The 23379-nt window shown below is 40.3% G+C and overlaps 1 protein-coding gene across 1 annotated transcript in view; it reads left to right on the forward strand.

Moving 5' to 3' along the window:
- The window catches only part of LOC148024867 (calmodulin-binding protein 60 D-like), a 44500-nt gene extending 29474 nt beyond the window's left edge, over positions 1–15026 (forward strand). Inside the window, exons 5-9 of the mRNA XM_087694538.1 lie at positions 12365–12861; positions 13205–13365; positions 13455–13658; positions 13746–14001; positions 14131–15026. Coding sequence (XP_087550664.1) covers positions 12365–12861; positions 13205–13365; positions 13455–13658; positions 13746–14001; positions 14131–14729 — 1717 coding nt within the window. The 3' untranslated portion in view covers positions 14730–15026. The remainder of the gene's footprint in view (positions 1–12364; positions 12862–13204; positions 13366–13454; positions 13659–13745; positions 14002–14130) is intronic.
- The last annotated feature ends 8353 nt before the right edge of the window (positions 15027–23379 follow it).

Raw genomic sequence — 23379 nt, forward strand, 5'->3', positions numbered from 1 at the left:
GAAAACCAACTATTCACAGGTTATGTATTTTGGAACATTTCATTTTTGTAACTTTCCATCTTTTAATTGATAAAGAAATACCGAGAGGGGCGCCGGTCTTTGGGGCCAATCTGGTGCAGAGCGAGGGAGTGAGGTCTCTGTTTGTGTGTGTGTGTGTGTGTGAAAGGACCAGGTATTAATTGAAGGAACTACCGCTTTATATGAGTCATAGACCGGTTTCACTTACTGTCTCTTTGTGTTGTCACTTATTTTGACATGGTATTAGAGTATACCTATTTATTTTGACATGTCCATGGCTTTGCGAATGTTGTCCTTATCAGGTTCAAAAATGCAAATGTATCATGTGCCAAGGCTTGATTGACTAGTTGTCATTGGGAATTGAGAGACAAGCCTACCACATCACCGTTTGTAGCCAAACGGGATAACATTGTCAGAATAGGATGTGTTGCAAGAGCAAAGGATGAAGGACTTAAAAAGGGCTTATTTATTCGACAGACTTGGAGAGGATGAATGGCTTTGCAACCCCTCCATTGAGCATGATCTTGAAGAAGAGCCTCTGCTGGACAGTGTAGATCAAACGAGATGTTCTAGGCCCAAAATCTATCTTCTACACAAGTTGGGCTAGAAAAGGCTATTCAAGATGATCTCTCTCTCTCTCCCCCCATACTAACCACCCCCACCCCCACCCCCACCCCCACCCCCCCACACTGGCATTACAATAGATTTGTCTACATATACATTTAGGGATTGAGTCTTGAATCTTGGTTCACTTTCACCTTGTAGTTTTGTACCCTTTTGAAATTTTTGATGCTTGCATAAATTGGCTTCTTCCATTGTTTCAACTATCCCCTTATTACACTAATTCAAATCACTTAATCCCACCTTTCTATAACTCAAAGGTAGGTCCTTATGATTTTTGTCAGCTTTGTATTATTATTGCAAATTATTTCCATAACTTGAAAAGGAGCTACTCTTATGGAGTTACAACCTTCTTCCTTTGACAAACTCGGCTGACAATTGAGATAATTTAAGTTTTTGTTTTTCTTGTTGAGGTGACCATGCCATGGTATGCAAGCAACACCATAGCAAAAACATTTTCCTTTTGGCTATTAGTGATAGCAATAACATAAGAGTCACGACCGGCCCCATAGGTCAACGGGGTCACAAAATTTTTTTTCCTTCAAAATTCTTCTTGAATTTTTCCCTTGGCCTGACAGGGGTTCGCGCACATAAGCACAAAATTCAGATTTGTGCATATTTTGGCCCGAAAATTTGGGGCTTTTCCCAGATTTGAGGATTGTGATGTAGAACAAGACAATTTGTCTCAGAAATTGCAGGAATTTGTGACATTCTGCCTATGACATTTGGGGCTTTTCATGTACAAGCGCAAATCGGGCTGAAATTTACCCAATTTCTCGACATTGATGCACATTGGACCTCGTGCAATTTGGGGCTTTTGCAGTTTGGGCAAAATTTGTGCAGCATTTGGTCATTTTATGTACATGTAGGTGGAATTCCACGCAATTTGGACATCAATACTAGGTAAAATTTGGGGGTTTTGCTGAAATTGCTCTATTTTTGGCAAAATTGGCCTGTCCTATGCATGATAGAGAAAATGCAGATGTGTGGTTGATGCTTTAAGCACAAAAATTTTGAGGCTTTTGACCGTTCGTGTCAAATTTTATGCCCGTGGGTACATGTACAATAGAAATTGCAGCTGAAATTTTGGGATTTCTCATGTAATGTGATGCATATGCCCTTGGAACAGTTGTAATTAGTTGGATAATGCTGTAGCACGTAATTTGGTGCTTCTGAAAATTTAATTACAGATCTGAAATCTGTGCTTCTGCGTGGTCATTTATTGCTGATTGGTGCTTGTTTGTACCTTGGTCACTTGGGTGACCGTTTTGGGTATACATTTGCTGTCTTTGGTCACATTTGGGCTGAAAATCATGGCTGGCAGCAATGACAGCAGTAATCTGATGCACATAAAGAAGCTTGAAGGTGCACATAACTTTGCAATTTGGCAAAAGCAGTGCTACAATATCCTGTTGCAAAAGAAGTAGGCAAAGCCGATTAAAACCAAAGGGGCAAAGCTCGCGGACATGGAACAGGTTAAGGCTACTTTCTTGCTTTGCACTCTACTAGAGAGTTGGGATACATTCAGGACTGCTATGAGCAATTCTAATGTAATCCTTTTGTATGTTGATGTAGAGAGTGCTCTACTTATGGAAGAGATGAATCGCCAGAACAATACATCCAGTAAGTCTTCCAGTGCTTTGCATACTAGGGGCAGATCACAGCAAAAGGGAAAATATGATGGCAAGGGACGCAGTAAATCATGTGGGAAAGATGTTGAATGCCATCATTGTGGCAAGAAGGATCACTTTAAACGTGACTACTACAAATGGAAGAAAGAGAAAGGAAAAGGCAAGAAAACAGATGATAGCAAGGAAGAGAAGAAGGACAGCCAGCCTAAGAAGAGCAGTGTAAAAATTGAAGAGGTGAATGTAGTCACTCATGACAGTGACAGTGGGAGTGACGTACCCTTTGTCTCTTTACACTTTGGTGCACATGCTTTACTTGCAGATACAGGTGATGATCTGCATACTTGGATTCTCAATTCAGGTGCTTTCTTTCATGTCACCCCTCATCGTGAGTGGTTCTCCATCTACCAGGGGGTCGACATGGTGTTGTCCATCTTGGGGACAACTATGCATGTGAGATTGCAGGTATTGGCAGCGTGCAGTTACAGTTTCAGCATGGCTCTGTCTTTACACTTTAGTATGTACAGCTCAAGAAGAGCTTGATTAGCACAGGGTAACTAGATGATGATGGCTTTCATACCACCTTTGGTGATGGAAAATGGAAAATCTGTAAGGGATCTAGGGTTATTGCTAGAGGTTGCAAGAGTGATACTTTGTATCCACATGTATCTAGTGTGCGTGACCATGTTGTTGCCGTGACCGAGCAGCCAAGCGTTTCTTTGTGGCATGGCCGGTTGGGACACATGAGTTAAACAGGAATGAAAGTGCTTTCTTGTTTGGGTTACTTGCCTTGTCTTCGTTATGCTGATTTTGAGCACTGTGATCATTGTACTTATGGCAAACATGCACAAACGTCTCATAAAAAGTCTCTTTCTTTGAAATCTTCGCCTCTAGAGTTAATACATTTAAATGTATGTCAAATGCCAAGATTATCTTTAGGGGAAAAGAAATATTTTGTCACCTTTGTAGATGATGCTACATGAAAGGTATGGGTTTATCCTATTCGTAGCAAGGATGAAGTACTTGACAAGTTCAAAAAATTCTTGGTATTGGCTGAAAATCAAACTGATAAGACACTCAAGTGTCTTCGCTTTGATAATGGTGGGGAATATGTGCCCAAGGCCTTTCAAGAATTTTGTAAAAGCAAAGGGATAAAGAGGGAGCTCACTGTCCCTCATAATCCACCCCGAAATGGAGTTGCAAAGCGTATGAATCGGACCATACAAAATAAGGTCCGTACGATGCTGTCTCATGTTGCATTATCCCACGGTTTTTGGGCAGAGGCTGTTATGACAGCCGCTCACTTAATTAATCGGTCACCAAACAGGTCTTTGGGGGGGGGGGGCGGGGGAGGGAGGTTCCCCAAGAAGCGTGGTCGGGCAAGCCACCTTCATATGCTCATTTGAAAGTGTTTGGCTGTGAGGCTTTTGTGCACATTCGTAAAGAAAAACGCAGCAAACATGAGCCAAAGTCCTATAAATGCATTTTCCTAGGATATGGTGACGAGGGTGAAATGGGGTATAGATTATGGGATCCCGAGAAAAGGAAAGTAGTACGTAGCAATGCTGTTATCTTCCGGGAAGATCGCATGCACAAACAGCCTGAAAAGACTGAGGAGGTCCGTAAGGTTGTATTCCAGGAAGAAATACCTTTTGGACAGCAAAATGTGCCCGTTGTACAGTAGCAAATCCCTGCTGTAAATGAACCTGTAAATGCAGGAAATGATGCTGGAAATGATCAGCCAGCTATTGCCCATGAAAATGAGCCATTACATGTGCAAGAACAGCCAGGACAGCAAGTTGTTAATGTTGATTTGCAGGCTAAATGCCAGGACAGCATGCTGAAAATGGAAATTTGCAGGAACAACTAGTAAACAATGACCATTGGGTTAGGATATCATCTAGGGCTACTAGACAACTTGACAGGCTTGTTCTTGGTACAAATAATGTGGCTGATTATGTCATGTTGACAAACTGTGGTGAACCGTCTTGCTTCAAGGAAGCAATGGACAGACAAGACAACAAGAAATGGTATAAAGCCATGCTGTTAGAGAAGGAATCTCTTGAAAAAAATGGCACTTGGGACTTGGTGCTGTTGCGTAAAGCGCAGAAAACCCTTCCATGCAAATGGGTTTACAAGATGAAAGTCACTTCTGGTTCCTCACCAAAGTACAAAGCAAGATTGGTTGCAAAGGGGTATAAGCATGAGCATGGAATTGACTTTGATAAGATTTTCTCTATTGTAGTCAAGACGACTACATCGAGAATCATTTTGGGCTTGGTTGCAGTTGAGGATATGGAGCTCATATAGATGGATGTAAAGACTACGTTTTTACATGGTGATCTGCATGAAGACATATATATGTAGCAGCCTGAAGGGTTTTTTGAACAAGGGAAAGAAAAAATGGTATATAGACTCAAAAGAAGTTTATATGGGCTGAAACAAGCAACAAGAGAATGGTATCATAAATTTAATACATTTATGCAATCTCAAGGTTTCCATAAAAGTCAAGTGGATCACTGCTTGTACACTACGAAGGCAGTAGATGGCAGCCTGATTATCTTGGTTCTGTATGTTAATGACATGTTGATTGTTGGTAGGGATACTCATGCCTTTGATTCATTGAAGTAAAGTCTTCATGGTAGCTTTGACATGAAGGATTTTGGTGATGCAAAACACATTCTTGGCATGCGAATACTCAGAGATAGGTCGACAGGCTTACTCTATCTATCTCAGCAGGAGTATATCTCCAGGTTTTTGCAACGTTTCCATATGGAGGGGGAAAAAACAATTGGGGTTCCATTGCCTCCATATGTAAAACTTAGTGCAGAGAACAACCCTACATCTGATGATGAGAAGGCTGAAATGGCCAAGATACCATATACTTCAGTTGTTGGCAGTTTGATGTATGCTATGGTTGCTACACGTCCTGACATTGCCTTTGCAGTGGGAGTGGTTAGCAAATACATGGCAACCCCTGGCAAGAAGCATTGGGATGCAGTGAAAGGTAATATAAGATATCTCAAAGGCACAAAGGAGTTGTGCATCTGCTTTGGAAAGCAGAAGGCATCTGTTGTTGGCTTTACGGACGCAGACTATGCTGGTCATGCGGACTGCAGGAAGTCCACTTCTGGGTATGTGTTTACTTTCATAGGAGGAGCAGTCTCTTGGATCTCCAGGCTACAAAAGTGTATTGCATTGTCTACTACAGAGGCAAAGTATATGGCTGCCACTAAGGCATGCAAGGAGGCTTTATGGCTTTCACGTCTAGTGGGAGAGCTTGGCATGACAGAGTTACGTGTTCTCCATTGTGATAGTCAGAGTGCTATCATGCTAGAACGGAATCTTGTCTTTTATGCAAAGACCAAGCACATACAGGTGAAGTACCACTTCATTAGAGATATACTTGACAGCAAGAGCGTTGAGCTTGTCAAAGTGCATACAGATGATAACCTTGCAGACCTTCTCACAAAGGGCCTTTCAGCAGAGCGGTTTGCTCATTGCCGACAGATGATGGGAGTTGGATGGATATATGTATTTCAGCTTTGTATATACCTAGACTTAGCTGATTCTTTTCTCCTCTTCATGCACATTGCCTTTAGGTGGGAGATTGTTGGGAATAAAGGCCTTGTGCTTTTTAAATGTGCTCGGGTGTGAACATACCCTTAGTACTTGTACTTATACATATATATCTATTTGAAAAAACCTAAAGGCACTCTCGTTATTGTACCTAAAAACGTGCTCACTCTCTACTTTGCTCTCTCTCACTCTCTCTGTCTCTCACTGTGCATAACGACTGTTTGTCTAGATCTCCATGATAAACCGGTCACTACATGACAAGCTCAATGCTCTTGCTGTCAAGTATATCTCTAATGAAGTGGTACTTCACCTGTATGTGCTTGGTCTTTGCATAAAAGACAAGATTCTGTGCTAGCATGATAGCACTCTGACTATCACAATGGAGAACACGTAACTCTGTGATGCCAAGCTCTCCCACTAGACGTGAAAGCCATAAAGCCTCCTTGCATGCCTCAGTGGCAGCCATATACTTTGCCTCTGTAGTAGACAATGCAATACACTTTTGTAGCCTGGAGATCCAAGAGACTGCTCCTCCTATGAAAGTAAACACATACCCAGAAGTGGACTTCCTGTAGTCTGCATGACCAGCATAGTCTGCATCCGTAAAGCCAACAACAAATGCCTTCTGCTTTCCAAAGCAGATGCATAACTCCTTTGTGCCTTTGAGGTATCTCATAATACCTTTCACTGCATCCCAATGCTTCTTGCCAGGGGTTGCCATGTATTTGCTAACCACTCCCACTGCAAAGGCAACGTGAGGACGTGTAGCAACCATAGCATACATCAAACTGCCAACAGCTGAAGTATGTGGTATCTTGGCCATATCAGCCTTCTCATCATCAGATGTAGAGTTGTTCTCTGCACTAAGTTTCACATATGGAGGCAATATGGAAACGTTGCAAAACCTTGGAGATATACTCTTGCTGAGATAGATAGAGTAAGCCTGTCGACCTATCTCTGAGTATTCTCATGCCAAGAATGTGTTTTGCATCACCAAGATCCTTCATGTCAAAGCTGCCATGAAGACTTTGCTTCAATGAATCCAAGGCATGAGTATCCCTACCAGCAATCAACATGTCATCAACATACAGAACCAAGATAATCAGGCTGCCATCTACTGCCTTCTTAGTGTACAAGCAGTGATCCACTTGACTTTTATGGAAATCTTGAGATTGCATAAATGTATTAAATTTATGATACCATTCTCTTATTGCTTGTTTCAGTCTATACAAACTTCTTTTGAGTTTACATACCATGTTTTCTTTCCCTTTTTCAACAAACCCTTCAGGCTGTTGCGTATATATGTCTTCATGCAGATCACCATGTAAGAATGCAGTCTTTACATCCATCTGTATGAGCTCCATATCTTCAACTGCAACCAAGCCCAAAATGGTTCTCAATGTAGTCATCTTGACTACAAGAGAGAAAATCTCATCAAAGTCAATTCCATACTCCTGCTTGTACCCTTTTGCAACCAATCTTGCTTTGTACTTTGGTGAGGAACCAGAAGTGACTTTCATCTTGTAAACCCATTTGTATGGAAGTGTTTTCTGCCCTTTAGGCAATTGCACCAAGTCCCAAGTGCCATTTTTCTCAAGAGATTCCATCTTTGATAACGTGGCTTTATACCATTTCTTGCTGTTTTGTCTGTCCATTGCTTCCTTGAAGCAAGACGGTTCACCACAGTCTGTCAACATGACATAATCAGCTACATTTTTTGCACCAGGAATGAATCTATCAGATTGTCTAGTAGCCCTAGACGATCTCCTAACCCAATGATCATTGTTTGCTGGTTGTTGAGCATTTTCAGCTTGCTGTCCTGGCATTTCAGCCTGCAAATCAGCATTAACAGCTTGCTATCCTGGCTGTTCCTGCATATATAGCGGCTTATTATTATGGGTAATAGCTGGCTGATCATTTCCAACATTATTTTCTGCATTTATAGGTTCATTTACAGCAGGTATTTGCTGTTGTACAATGGTCACATTTTGCTGTCCAAAAGGTATTTCTTCTCGGAATACAACCCTACGGACCTTCTCAGTCTTTTCGGGCTGTTTATGCATGCGATCTTCCCGGAAGATAACATCATTGTTGCGTACTACTTTCCTTTTCTCGGGATCCCTCAATCTATATCCCATTTCACCCTCATCACCATATCCTAGGAAAATGCATTTATAGGACTTTGGCTCAAGTTTGTTGCGTTTTTCTTTACGAATGTGCATAAAAGCCTCGCAGCCAAACACTTTCAGGTGAGCATATGAAGGTGGCTTGCCCGACCACGCTTCTTGGGGAACTCCCTCTCCCCCCCCCCCCAAAACCCCCCCCCCTAAAGACCTGTTTGGTGACCGATTAATTAAGTGTACAGCTGTCATAACAGTCTCTTCCCAAAAACCGTGGGGTAATGCTACATGAGACAGCATCGTACAGACCTTATTTTGTATGGTCCGATTCATACGCTTTGCAACTCCATTTCGGGGTGGATTATGAGGGACAGTGAGCTCTCTCTTTATCCCTTTGCTTTTACAAAATGCCTGAAAGGCCTTGGACACATATTCCCCACCATTATTAGAGCGAAGACACTTGAGTGTCTTATCAGTTTGATTTTCAGCCAATGCCAAGATTTTTTTGAACTTGTCAAGTACTTCATGCTTGCTACGAATAGGATAAACCCATACCTTTCGTGTAGCACCGTCGACAAAGGTGACAAAATATTTCTTTCCCCCTAAAGATAATCTTGTCATTTGACATACATTTGAATGTATTAACTCTAGAGGAGAAGATTTCAAAGAAAGAGACTTTTTGTGAGACGTCTGTGCATGTTTACCATAAATACAATTATCACAATGCTCAAAATCAGCATAACGAAGACAAGGCAAGTAACCCAAACGAGAAAGCATTTTTATTTTTGTTTGACTCACGTGTCCCAACCGGCCATGCCACAAAGAAACGCTTAGCTGCTCGGTCACGGCAACAACATGATCACTCACACTAGATACATGGAGATGATACAAAGTATCACTTTTACAATCTCTGGCAATCACTCTAGATCTCTTACAGATCTTCCATTTTCCATCACCAAAGGTGGTATGAAAACCATCATCATCTAGCTACCCTGTGTTAATCAAGCTTTTCTTGAGCTGAGGTACATGCCGTAGATGCTGAAATGTAAAGACAGAGCCATGCTGAAAGTGTAACTGCACATTGCCAATACCTGCAATGTCACATGCATAGTTGTCCCCAAGATGGATAACACCATGTCGACCCCCTGTATAGGCAGAGAACCACTCTCGATGAGGGGTGACATGGAAGGAAGCACCTGAATCGAGAATCGAGTTATGCATGTCCTCTGTATTTGGAAGTAAAGCATGTGTACCAAAGTGTGAAGAGACCAAAAGAACGCCATTCCCACTGTCCTCACTGTCATGAGTGACTACATTCACCTCTTCAATTTTGACACTGCTCTTCTTGGGTTGACCCTCTTTCTTCTATTCCTTGCTATCATCTGTCTTCTTGCCCTTTCCTTTCTCTTTCTTCCATTTGTAACAATCACGTTTAAAGTGACCCTTCTTACCACAATGGTGGCATTCAACATCTTTGCCACGTGATTTATTGCGTCCCTTGCTATCAGATTTGTCTTTCTGTTGTGATCTGCCCCTAGTATGCAAAGCACTAGAAGACTTACTGGATGCATTGTTTTGCCGATTCATTTCTTCCATGAGTAGAGCACTTTCTATATCAGCATACAAAAGAATCGCATTGGAATTGCTCATAGTAGTCCTGAATGTATCCCAACTCTCTGGAAGAGTGCAAAGCAAGAACGTAGCCTTAAATTCTTAATCAATCAAGAACTTCCAAGGCAACGAGCTGGCTGAAAATAGAGTTGAACTCACTCAAGTGAGTAGACATTGCTGTACCCTCTTTCATATGCAAATCCATAAGTTTTTCCAGCCAATACACTTTGCTTATAGCACTCTTCTGTGCATACAGTTCTTCCAGTCTAGTCCATATAGCGTATGCAGAATCCAAACCTTCAATGTTAAACAACAAGGCATCAAAAATCTTCCTGTTCCATGTCTGCGGGCTTTGCCTCTTTGGTTTTAATCGGCTTTGCTTGCTTCTTTTGCAATAGGATATTGTAGCACTGTTTTTGCCAAACTGCAAAGTTATGTGCTCCTTCAAGTTTCTTTATATGCATGAGATTACTGCTCTCACTGCTGCCAGCCATGATTTTCAGCCCAAATGTGACAAAAAAATCAGCTAATGCAGGCCCAAACTGTCATCCAAGTGACCAAGGTACAAACAAGTACCAACCAACAATAAATGACCACATAGAAGTAGAGATTTCAGATCTGTAAATAAATTTTCAGAAGCACCAAACCATGTGCTACAATATTTCACAACTGATTACAGTTGTTCCAAGAGCATATGCATCACATTACATGAGAAATCCCAAATTTTAGCTGCAATTTCTGTTGTACATATATCCACGGGCATAAAATTTGACATGCATGGTCAAAAGCCCCAAAATTTTTGTGCTCAAAGCATCAACCACACATTTGCATTTTCCCTGTCATGCATAGAACAAGCCAATTTTGCCAAAATAGAGCAATTTCAGCAAAACCTCCAAATTTTCCAATGTTGGATGTCCAAATTACATGGAATTGAACCTGCATGTACATAAAATGACCAAATGGTGCACAAATTTTACCCAAATTGCAAAAGCCCCAAATTGCACGGGGTCCAATGTGCATCAATGTCGAGAAATTGGGTAAATTTTAACCCAATTTGTGCATGTACATGAAAAGCCCCAAATGTTGAGAACAAAATGTCATAAATTCCTGCAATTTTTGATACAGATATCACTGTTGTATCTTGTTCGCACCAAATTTGGACAAATTCTCAAATTTTCCAAGTCCTGTGTGCACTAATTTCAGTGAAATTGAAAGAATTTCACTAAAATGTGAAAAGCCCCAAAATTCCCGGGCAAATGTGCACCGACTTTGCAATTTCTGAGTTGGATTGTCCAGTTCTGCGTTAAGATCCCCAAATTCGGGAAAAGCCCCAAATTTCTGGGCCTAAATCTGCCCAAATCCCTGACTGTGCCTACACGCACGAACGCCCATCAGTGGGCAAAGGACTTGTTTGCAGGAAGCCTTTGAAAAAATTAAAATTTTGCAAAGGGAAAATGACAGATCTGTTCTCGTTGACCAGCTGCAGTTGTCGTGACGTGTCACCTGCAGCCGCGTTGCAGAAAAAAGTGCCGCTTGATCATGCCTATGGCTCCTGCCAGTCGCATGCAGTCACGTTTGTCGTCAGCGTTGCAGTCGTCGTGTACAGCTCCCGCCAGTTGCGCCTCTGAACCGTGCAGCGTCTGTCGTCAGCACTGCCACGCTGCCACGCCTGCTCCCTGGTCTGGTCGCTGCCCACTGGTCTTCAACTTGACGCTGGTTCCCTAGTCAGCTGGACTGCCCAGTCGCCACACACACCAGTTCCTTTTTAGCACGACCTGAGCTGCATAGGCCTTTTGCCTGACGACCTATTCAATGGCTGCCTGCACGACCTGTCGACTGTCGACTGTCGACTGCTGCTTGTCGAGTCCACTTGAGACTCCTGCAACACTTGAGCTGTCTCTTGCCCACTCTGATACCAATTTGTAGTGACCAGGAGGCACGAAGGTCAAGACAATCCGTGTTCCTTACGCGCGGAGAGAGAGAGAGAGAGAGAGAGAGAGAGAGAGAGAGAGAGAGAGTAGAGTAGAGTAGAGTGTGTGCACAATTTGTGGGTACAATGACGAGTGTACCACTTTAGGTTTATATATATATATGTAAGTACAAATGCTAAGGGTGTGTTCACACCCGAGCACATTTAAAGGCACGAGGGCCTTTATTCCCAACACCATATTGTGATAGCCTTAGGGTGATAGGAGGATGAAGAGGAGTTCAACTTCATCCTCTTATTTTTATATTGGTGGCTCTAGGATTTGGTTCTTATCAAGCAAAGTTTACTCAAAAAGAAGATCAGGATAATGGGAACAATCATACATATTGTCAATAGTCTTCTTTTCAAGTTGGATGATGGTGACGTGGTCTTTCTTTAATATCTTCCTGATGGGGAGGGGCATGCCTCATGTAAAGTATTTGATAGAGGTGGTAATTTCTTTTCCTTTGTTCTATGTAAATGTCTTATTCTGACAGTGAAGACTTCTTGGCCTAATAAATCTGATATCTCACATTACGTAGAGTCTAGAGATCTCTTAGGTACTCTGTACTTTTCTGCAAAGGTGTATTCAACGATATTTCTGAAGAGGTATTGTATTCAACAATATTTTTAATTACCTTGCCATACCAATGGTTGTTTGAAATACATTTATGACTGGCCTTTGCTAAAATGTGATACTCTGACTATATTTCTCCTCTTCACACAGTTTCTTGCAAATTATAGATTATTTTCAATGTAAAAGGTTTATCCTTCTCTACCAGATTGACAATGTCTCACAATTCCATTATTGATATTGGCAGAACTCCTCCCAGACAACTCCAAGAGTTCAGTTCCTCTAGTTTGCGCCTTGTCTTTAGAAACAAACTTGCACTTCCTCTTTTCACTGGAGGGAAAATTGAAGGTGAGCGAGGCCTGCCAATCCATATTGTGCTCGAAGATGCAAGCACTGGGCAGATGGTGACAACAGGGCCAGAATCATCAGCCAAATTGGAGATAGTCGTTCTGGACGGAGATTTCGGTAAAGATGAGGATGAGGATGGATGGACAGCAGAAGAATTTGAGAATCATGTGGTTAGGGAGCGGGATGGAAAGAGACCGCTTCTTACTGGGGACTTGTTTGTAACACTTAAGGAAGGTGTGGGAACCCTGGGTGAATTGACATTCACAGACAACTCAAGCTGGATCAGGTGTAGGAAGTTTAGGCTTGGAGTTAGAGTTGCAACTGGTTGTTGTGAGGGCATTCGGATTTTGGAATGCAAGACAGATGCTTTTACAGTTAAAGATCACAGAGGAGAATGTAAGGGCTTCCACCTCCATTCATCTCTTGCTCTTTCTCCATATTTCTTTTTGTGACAGCATATTTAAAAACTGTATACCAGGTTAAGTATGTTCATGCATTATGATCCCCAATTGGCTGTGTGCATTTAGTTTCTGTCAATAGGTTTGCTGTTAATTGTTGGTATACAGTCATGCCATAGGATGTATTGAAGTCATTAATTATTGGTATAAGGTCATGTCATAGGATGTATTCGATTCATTGTATTTGTTGATACTGTCAAAAGAAGATGATTATCTAGCACAAACTTGCTATCATAGTTTCAAAATGTAAACTGAATCTTCAGTATTAAAATTTGTGGCAGTGTACAAAAAACACTATCCTCCTGCATTGAATGATGAAGTATGGCGTTTGGATAAAATTGGGAAGGATGGAGCGTTTCATAGGAGGCTTAATGCTAACCATATCAATACTGTGGAGGAATTTCTTAGACTTTATGTGATGGATCAACAGAAACTGAGGAATGTAAGCTGTGGCATGCTATGGTTGTTTAATATTTGGGTCACAAATTTTCTGGTTTAATGTGTCAAAGATAACATATTTTCTTTATCCAGATATTGGGAAGTGGCATGTCGAACAAAATGTGGGAAGCTACTGTGGAACATGCCAAGACCTGTGTTTTAAGTGGCAAGCTGTATGTCTTTTATGCAGATAGTTCACACAATATTGGTGTGATATTTAATAATATTTATGAGCTCATGGGTATAACTAACAATGGGCAATACAAGTCAGTCGACACCCTTTCAGACAATGAGAAGGTATGCAAATTGATTCTGAATTTAGTCATGTCTGCAATCTCTTTAAAAACTGTATGTGTCAATATCATTTCTGTTTCATCATTGCAGGTATATGTGGACAAGCTCGTGAAAGTTGCTTATGAGAATTGGGGCAGTGTAACAGAGTATGACAGTGAAGCACTTGTTTCTGAGAACAGTTACAAGTCCAGAGTAACATATAGTCAGGATGAAAGCCCAATAACTACTGGTGGTGGCTACAACATAGAGGAGGAGCAGACTTCAATGTATAATCATCAAGTGGTTTTACCTTCCCAAGCAAGGCCTTTTCCAACTACTGCCACTTCTGCTTACCCCACGACAACGGGTAAGTTTTAACGCATATTTTTACCCACTACGTTTTACGTTTTATTCTGCAGCTGTCATTGTTTCATCATAGTGAACAGGTATAAAATGGTAAACTGAACAGTCCATGCATCTTTTTGTGTCACGGCAGCTCTCGCACAACCTTATGGTCGTGAGCCAGAGACATCTACAAGATATACCAGTCAGGATAACCAACTTCTTCTGCAAAACAACCAGATGCTTCGGTCAGGGAGTGATACGTTAAATCAGAACTCCTATTCTGGCAATGCTCTTGCACTTGGGCCTCCACACCCTGCATTGCCTAGATCCTATAGTTACCAGTCTGCTCAATTGCCTTACCAAGTATTTTCATCTGCCTCTGTTGATTGGTCACGCCGATTACAAGATCCTGCCACACCAGCTATCCCCTTTGATCATCTATTTTCAGAAGAGGATATCCGAGCAAAGAGTGCAGAACTCCTCGGAACTGATGATCTGCAGCAGATACTAAAGTCCCAGTACTTAGGCCTTCCTGAAGCTGCTCACTTGCAGGGCGAAGATGTGTATCCCTTTACAGGTTATACTCCAGCTTCCAGTATTGTGTTTACTGAGGGTGGAGTGCGTACTTCTGGCAGGGCATATGTTGGCTGGTTGAAGCTTAAAGCTGCTTTGCGCTGGGGTATTTTCATCCGAAAAATTGCAGCAGAAAAGGCAAGTAAAAGGGCGCAGCTTGAAGAACTGGAAGACTGAAATGCATTGTTGTTTTCTGCCAGTGGAAACCAGGCCCTAATTTATGCATGGTTCAGACAAGATCAAAGAAGTGTTTATATTTGTTTGGCCATGTTTTCTTGTGCTGTGTATCATGTTATTTTCAACTCTAACACAAACTACTTCTGAATACAGATGGTTAGTTTAGAAATCTGTAGGGTAAGATGCTTTTCTAGAACCACTTTTATGTGTAGGTCATGAAGCTTTTTTGAAGGCTTAGCTTTTGACATCTTCACACACTGTATTTATTGTGAATACACGTGTGACCTCTTTTGACAAGCTTATTCTCTGACCTCTTTGCACGTGTAACGTGTACACGGTGCACATGCTTGATGCTGACATTTAAGGACTAAAGCACTGGTGTTACGTGCTTGTGTTTAAGGCGTTGATTTACTTCTAGAATCACACATCACACCACATCCCATCTCTTCACTTGTTAGTGTCTTTGTGTGGCTGACTATTCACAGCCGTTTATCACTTATATCATCCACTCCTAACCGTGCCCAGTATGTTCCACTTTAATATGAAGTCAACATATGGCGTACTTCTACATCCACAATAGTGACACGTTACCTGTCGGATGTTGATAATAACTTGAAAATCAGTTTGTGGCTGTTACAAGAAGTACAACATTACGGGCCAATCAAACGCCTGTAGATTAGGTAATAATCACCATTTCTTTGTCGAGGAAAATGTTTTCAGGGAGTAATACTGATCCACTTTCCAGATGCCGGTTGTGGGTATAGTCAGTTCGAGTTTGTTAATAATTATGTGGGCTGATTTTGCGATTACTCTATTGCATATCCTGGTAGTTCGGAGATATTATGATATAATTTACTGGTTTTAAATTGATTTGAAATCAAAAAGCCTGCAGATCATTGTAAAGTGTTTGTCAGGTTAAAAGCTTCATCTTTTGATAACGGACCACATGAATATAGGAAAGAGAGATCATAACAGCATCGGATTTGAGCTATATGCCTCTCATCAGACATTAACAACTCAATCGCAAGATTTGTTGTACAGTTGGCTTCTCTAGTGTGAAAAGGAGGTGATGAGGTTATAGGCTTCTTGGCAGGTCTGGGGGTTGTATTTGTTTGGATGGACAATACTCTGGGTGGATTTGAATTGTGCTCGAAGCAAACCTCTTGTAGGATGGCAAAGTCGGGTTTTTATAGAAGAAAGTGTGATAGATATGTCAGCTTGTGGTGGAGATTGTCGGATCATGCCATGCTGAAAGCTAATTATAGTTACACTGATATAAATAAAACTGGGCAGGTAATGGCAACACAATGAAGAGGGCAGGCTACAGTGGCTCGAGACAGTAAGGAATGTGTTTGGAGAGGTAACTGAGGTTGTCTACTAGAGCTTGTATGGAGAGTGTGTAAATGCAGAGGTGATGTAAATTTGCAAGTGATGTTTGTAGATGCAGAGGGTGCTGTGTGTAGTTTTAATGTTGGGAGCCAATGTTTGCGCATATAGTCTGAAATGAGGGTGGCCAAGACACATGTGAACCACCTCAGAGAGAGAGAGAGAGAGAGAGAGAGAGAGAGAGAATCGCAAAGTAGTTCTTTTACGAAAAAAAAGAATCGCAAAGTAAAGCGTAAATCTTTTTGCCAAAGGCGTATGAAAACACATCCGTCAACCATATTAGCAAATAACACACATTAAAAGGGCCAATAGAGCCACATCTAAAAGCCCCCCATCGGAATTTTATTGCCAAGTGAGTTATGTAATCTTAAAGAAGTACGTTACAAAAACATTCAAGGCATTTGAACATTTTTAAAAATCAAGTCGCTCGAAGATGCACTGTTTTCAGCTCTTACAAAAACTAAAAAATATAAAGATTTTATATGGTTTAATTGTATGGCTCACATTGGACTTATGTGTGTATACAAGAATTTGTGTCAATAGCATCAAGGTGGCTAAAATAGATGCATCTTTTGTGCAAACTTGTTACTAAATCAGGGTGGGGTGGATTTTACTTTTGGGGAGTGTCGCTATTGTCCCCTTCATCTTGTAGTGCAAGATACCTTGAGCAATAAGGTCATCACGGTTGAATAGTTAGCTTTTGTTGTGTTTTTAGGACATATGGTGTGGCTATTGTGGTGGCTTGCTTAAAAAAGATAAATGTACGTCCATTGTTTGCAAAGGTGCCTTGAAGTTATCATGTAGATGCTTAAATAGTGTTGGTGCATCAAGTAGATCCAACCAAGTCGCATTGCATAAGAAAGCATAAGTTTATGTGCACAATATTTCAAGCGCCCTTTTTTTGGGGTTGAGAATAAAGTAAAAGGATAATGAGTGGTGTTGCCTTACAAACGTGAAACATCTTTTAGATCACCATGGCTCTAAGGAGAACAAGACACTTGGGACAATAATGTTAGTGGCTCAAGTGGGTGCTTTGTATATTGGAAGGTATGAAATGTGAGTGGCGTGAGTATTTGGCTCCGTCTTGATAGTCATGAATAAGATAAAAAGCAAGAAAAATTATGACCATGAAATCCCCATAAATATGTTAACTTGCAAATATTAGAGCGAATGATTAACCTTGTTTTTGGTGAGTTTATCCAATGGGTTAACCTAAATGCGGATTGTTGAAATTGATTTACATAATGATTGTTTTAATGATAAAGCTTGCTTCAATTAGTGCAATAAAGGATTATCTCAAGTTTAAACCACAAATGTTGTGTCACACAATTGAAGTGTTATAGATAACCTTCAATGATCATTGTGAGTTTGCATGGTTTGTAATGTTGTAGAAATTTTGTGGACTCATTGTAAATGGAATATGTTAAAGTGGGCTCAATTTTTTTGTCCATAGCACATGACTTGGATACAACTTAAGGCAAAAGGTCAAGGGTTGAACTTTTTTTCATTTGAAAAAGTTTGCTTCTTTGTTACTGTGATCATAACTTCTTTTACATGCTAGGTGGAAAAAATGTCAGATGTGAAAAAAATGTTTGACTTAGGAGTGTGGGTTTGACCTATTATGTGATGCTTGAAGTCGATTTGATATATGTATTTATTCATGCAATATTTTTATTTATAAGGAACTCTTTTATTTCCTTGGATTGTTTTTCAAGAAAGGGAAAGCATAGGTTATTATGAAAGCAAATCCTTTATTTCCTTGGATTGTTTAAAAAAAAGGGAAAAGCAAAGATATTATGGATTTTGGTATTTGATGCTATTTATTTGGATTTTGACCATTGATTTTCTCATCAAACGAAGAAAAGTCACCCTTAATTGTTGGGATCGCAGCAAACTTAACTTTGAAAACTATTTGGTTTTTAAATTAAAGATATAAATATTATATAATCTTTAGCTTTATTCCTTTTCCCGTCAACTGTAAGAAAGCTATTTAAGAATAAAGAAAAGGTTCACATACTTTGCTAGGAGAGATGGTATGTGAAATTGTGAAGAAAGGTTCCAATAAATTTACAATTTGTTGCTTTTAAGCACTTAGTCACTCTCATAGGTGGCTTGGATTTAAACCAAAGCAAACTTCTTTGGGCATTGCTTGATCCACTCTAATACACTTGAATAGATTGATGGATATGTTATAAATGCCTATTATTATGATATATTACGCTTTATTGGGTTCATGTTTAGAATTGTTAATGCTCTATTCTTGCAAAATGCATATTTTCTTGTTTCTAGGGGATGCACTCTTCATTGTTTTGAGAGTCAACCCCTTGACCCTTTTTTATGAAGTGAACCTCAAGCCGTAAGTTGCCATAACTAGTTCCACTAACAAATACAATGAAATATTAATTAGTGCTATTGATGGTTTGTTTTTTGTTTTTTATTGTAGGGAAGGATCTAAAGAGATCCTACACCTCCCATTTGCACCAAATCAAGAATTGATGCAAAATGGAATGGTTGAACAAGATGTGAGCACTTACACTTCCCTATCTAACCTTGGCAAGAGGAGGAATCCCTTTTTCCAAGCAAGCATTTTGAGCACAAACTAAAAACTGAACAACACGCTGCAAAGTGCCACCTCTTGTAGAACTTCATGACCTCTCCATTAGCATAACATCATATTGGTTCCCATTGTTGAAGTGACACATAAACAACATGTTCGTGGGTGAAGGAAGGTTAATTCATTGAAATAGTGCTATGTTTAAGAATGTTGTATTAACAAGAAGCACACTTTTAGAGTGGATTATGAAAATTAATGTAAGGATGACAAATCCTAAATGACAAGCATGCCTCTAGATGTAAAAATGTATGCATAAAAAAATGCAGAAGATACATAGGACGAAAATCATAGCAATGTAACTTCATAGCATTGCACATCAATCTGAGCAGGTTTAAGGTTGTATCAATGCATCGATGCTACAAGTAGTCAAAATGAGTGATGCCTCGCACTCTAAAAATGCACTACTAGGTACCACTATCACCAAATCTCTCTAAGCAGGCACATTGACCACCCTTCATCCTCCTAGAGCTTGGAATAGTTCAACCTTTGTCAAAGAAGCCTGATGAATGAACTCATGTGAGAAGGGATCCAAGCCCAAAACATTTAAGAACACATAATGTATATGCTTGCATAGAACATAAACTTGATGCTTGCTTTCTTTCTTCTTGAAATCATTGCATGTGCAAAATGAGGAAACTTTGCAATTGATACAGAGTAATTAACACCCAAAGCTATGCTCCCTTCTGTGCTGACATAGAATACATGTGACTTATTACACATCACAATGGCCTCATGAATAATATGTGCATTGAGAGTTCTATCGTTATGAATATTCTCTTGAAATTCCTTTGTTAACTTGGATCTCCATTTAACTAGCTTACCATCTCGATATCTAGGGTGATATCCATTGGGGATACTTGTAGAAATAGATGCTGACGGAGTTTGGCAAGTAGTAAGACTAGCATTTTGCAACACAAACCCATCGTTTTGAAGCATCATTACCTTTGATGGAAGCAAATAGGCCACACCCCTGGTGTAAGGCTTGGTGGTCCCACAACATGATGTTCATCAACAAGTAAGCTCCTAGGGTATGGCATGATAAGATTGCAGAATACCTTGTCAGCATTGGGGATTTTGTAGAGCACAGGTTGATCACTCACTCTATGTATGTGAGGGTGATGCAGGTATTGTGGTCATTACTATATATGTGGATGATTTGATCATTGTGGGTGATACAGAGACAGAGATTGACAGCGTGAAGAGTCTTGTCAAGGCTGAATTTGAGATGAAAGATTTAGGAGAGTTGTGCTATTTTCTCGACATAGAGATAATTAGAACTCCAGAGGGTATATGGTTATCATAGAGACAATATGCATTGGATATGTTGAAAAAGAATGGCACGGTTGATTGCAAGCTTATCTCTATATCTTTGGATGTTAAAGCTAAGCTTAGTGCACATGAGGGTAAGTTGATTGAGGATGTCACTATGTATCAGAAGATTGTGGACATGCTTATCTATTTGACAATCACTAGGCTAGACCTAAACTACATAGTTGGTTTGGAGAGTGAGTTTATGCAGCTTCCACAGAAACCACATTTGGATGCAGTGTGGCATAGATTGCGCTATGTCAAGTCCACATTGGACTATGCCTTATTCTATGGTATAAGTGTACCATTGGACTTGCATGGTTACATAGATATAGATTGGGCTAGTAGTATCTTAGATAGAATATCTACAAGTGGTTTTATGTTTTCCTTTGAAAGTGGCGTTGTTACTTGGAGCAACAAGAAACAATGACAATTGCCTTGTTTAGTACAAAGGTAGAGTATAGAGGTGCTGCAATTGCAACATGTGAGATAGCTTGGTTGCACAAGCTACTTGGTGGTTTGAGGATGTAGGTGGATAAGCATGTTATCATCTACTGTGATAACCTTAGTAGCATTCAATTGGTTAGGAACCCAATGTATCATACGCGGACCAAACACATATATGTCCATTACCATTTCATTCGGGAGTGAGTTCTAGCAGGTGACATTGACTTGGTTTATGTCAACACAGAGGATCAAGTTGCTGATATTTTTACCAAGTCCTTGGGAGGTAAGAAGCTTCAACGCTTTAGGACTATGCTTGGAGTTCATGAGCTCATGTTGAGCTCAAGGGGGAGTGTTGAGATATCAAGATCTACATGAGCTGGCATCTCTATGTGCCTTGGTGATGTGGCATGATATTATTTACTAGCATGTTAGGTGACCAATGTGAGGATATGCTAGTGATTCTACAGCTAGACTACACCCACATAGTCCATCCTTGGTTATGGCACATTCATTGTGTGGCCTCTTCTTTCCTAGTGAGTTTACACTTAGTGATCGTGTGTACATACATTGTGATACTTTCATATTAGTCTCTTATTATGTTGTAGACCTAGTTTTTGTGTGCAAAGAAGAAGAAAGATGAAGAAGAAGATTTCAAACCTATCTCTCTATGTTCTCAAGTTTCCATTACTTTTATGTATGTGTGTGTGTCCTTGAGTGCTTCACCTCTCTCCTCTCTTGTTTGTTTTCATATCCCCATCGTCCAACTTAACTAGATAGTTTGCCAAAACATGTCATTTTTCTATTGGGTTCGGTCCTACAAATTGACCAAACTGTCTTTGGTACCTTTGTCTCTTTGATAGTGAGATCACTTCCTATTTGTGATGAAGCATGATCCACACCATTATGTTTGTCCATTATTATAGTAACAAACTCTGGCCTATGATTGTCCTCATCTAAAATCATGGATGGATGCACTTGCTTTGAATGCTTTTTGCGAACACTATGCAAACCCACACTTGTCTATTTCATATCAAGAGATCCAAATCCACTAGCTACTTGCCAGAGGTAGAAGAAGCATATTGAGAATGGAATCTATTTGCCATGTCCTTCACTTGTGGGAAAGTGCCAGACCTGTTTCCTTTCTTCAAGTATACATTGTACTTTACACTGCAACAATGCCAAGGACATATCCAATCCTAATAATTCAAACAAGGTTAGTTGCTCTTCATATCCAATAGAATCCCTCATGCTAGCATGATTTGCCTTAACAAGGTTTGTATGTGGCACAAAAATACCAAACTCATCTTGTGCCAAAAATCTTGAACCCTAATGAAATGCTCTAGTGTCCCACCATGCCAACCATGTCTCAAGAGCGGGAATCTTATCACCAAGTGCATGCCTTGCATTCTAGAACTTTTTAAGATCTTGCTTGCATAAGGAAACTGCATTCTTAGATGATGCATTTTTTCATTTTTGACACAGTTTTTAGGATCCTCCTATGAAGAAGGTTTGATACATCTCCTTGTATGCATAACCATGCTATGTTCCCAATGAAAGACACAACTTCTCTCTTTCTCAGACCCTATATTCTTCGAACCTCCAAAGTAAATAGTACGAATAGTGATCCAATAGCCGGTGCCTCATCAGTCACCCCATGAACCCTTGAAACTCGGGCTTCTTGAAACGTCTCTTTTCCACCACATTGTTGATCATACTTCAAAATGTGATCTAAGAAAATTTGTCTTCCACTTGGAACTCACATGTTGCTATGGTGAGAAGCTCTTGAATGTAAGGATCATAAACATGAGTAGACATTGGTGGCCATCCCTGAATGCTATGCACATGATCAAAATGAATCCACATGTGTTGAAAGCTCCCATCGGGTCTCCTTTTGTTCACTATGTCTAGTCCATTGCTTGGGCCCTTTGTTGTCATCTTGAAAACACGAGGCTAGTCTGTAGTATCCAACTGAACTGGGAATAAAATGCTGTAGATGAAAAGAAACCTACATCTATTTTTTAGGTCCAGCGTAGCCTCAAAACCTTTGGAGGTAACACTTTGTGCCCACTTAGCATAGTCTAGGAACTTCTCCAATCTCTTGCTATTAGAGAATGGTGTGGCATATTCTAGAAGCTTTTCCAACTTCCCTTCCTCGATCTTAGTACCAATAGTGCTAGCCTCCCCTACCAATATCTCAAAAATCATGTCCCTTTCACTAGTTGTTTCCAATTGCTTGATGTAGTAAAAGAGTTGCCTTTAGCTTTAGGTAAATAACAACAGGGCAAGTGGGAACGCATTGTGATCCTTGTCCACAATGTCTACACAAAAATGAACCATATTCTTGATTGATCATGCCAACTTGGCATGCTCGTTTCAATCTTCCCCTCCACTGTGTTTCATTTTGGTAGTGCAATCTCACATAGAAAGAATAGTACACATTTACACATCTTAAATAACTTGAGCATATACTAAATTGAACCACACCATTACAAATGTCACAATAAGAAGTCACATATTCTATCCATGGATGGTAGTCATTTCTTTGCTCCATTCCATAGATGATTCATCTATTGCTAGGAGGGGGTAGCTCAAAGGCAATGTAACCATCATATTGCTTTAGAAGCTCTTTGACTTGTTTGAAAGCCGTAATGCTTTGAAATGCAGCATGCAAGTTGCTGTTAATAGGCAAACATTTGGTAAGGTCAAAGACACTATTGAAGCCTTCAATAGACCAAACATCAATATCTTGTTTTATCTCCACCCCTGCTTGCAAGGCACTTGCAACACTACTATTCACCTTGTAGAATTGATATATATCACCATCGAGAAGGTACCCATCTTCCCCTCTAGGAACAATGGAGGGTTCAAGTTTCATAATGTCTTGATCCAAACTAA

The sequence above is a fragment of the Lygodium microphyllum genome, chromosome 15 (assembly GCF_053477565.2).
Source record: "Lygodium microphyllum isolate KBCC chromosome 15, Lygodium_microphyllum_v1.1.10, whole genome shotgun sequence".
In the NCBI taxonomy this organism is placed as follows: Eukaryota; Viridiplantae; Streptophyta; class Polypodiopsida; order Schizaeales; family Lygodiaceae; genus Lygodium; species Lygodium microphyllum.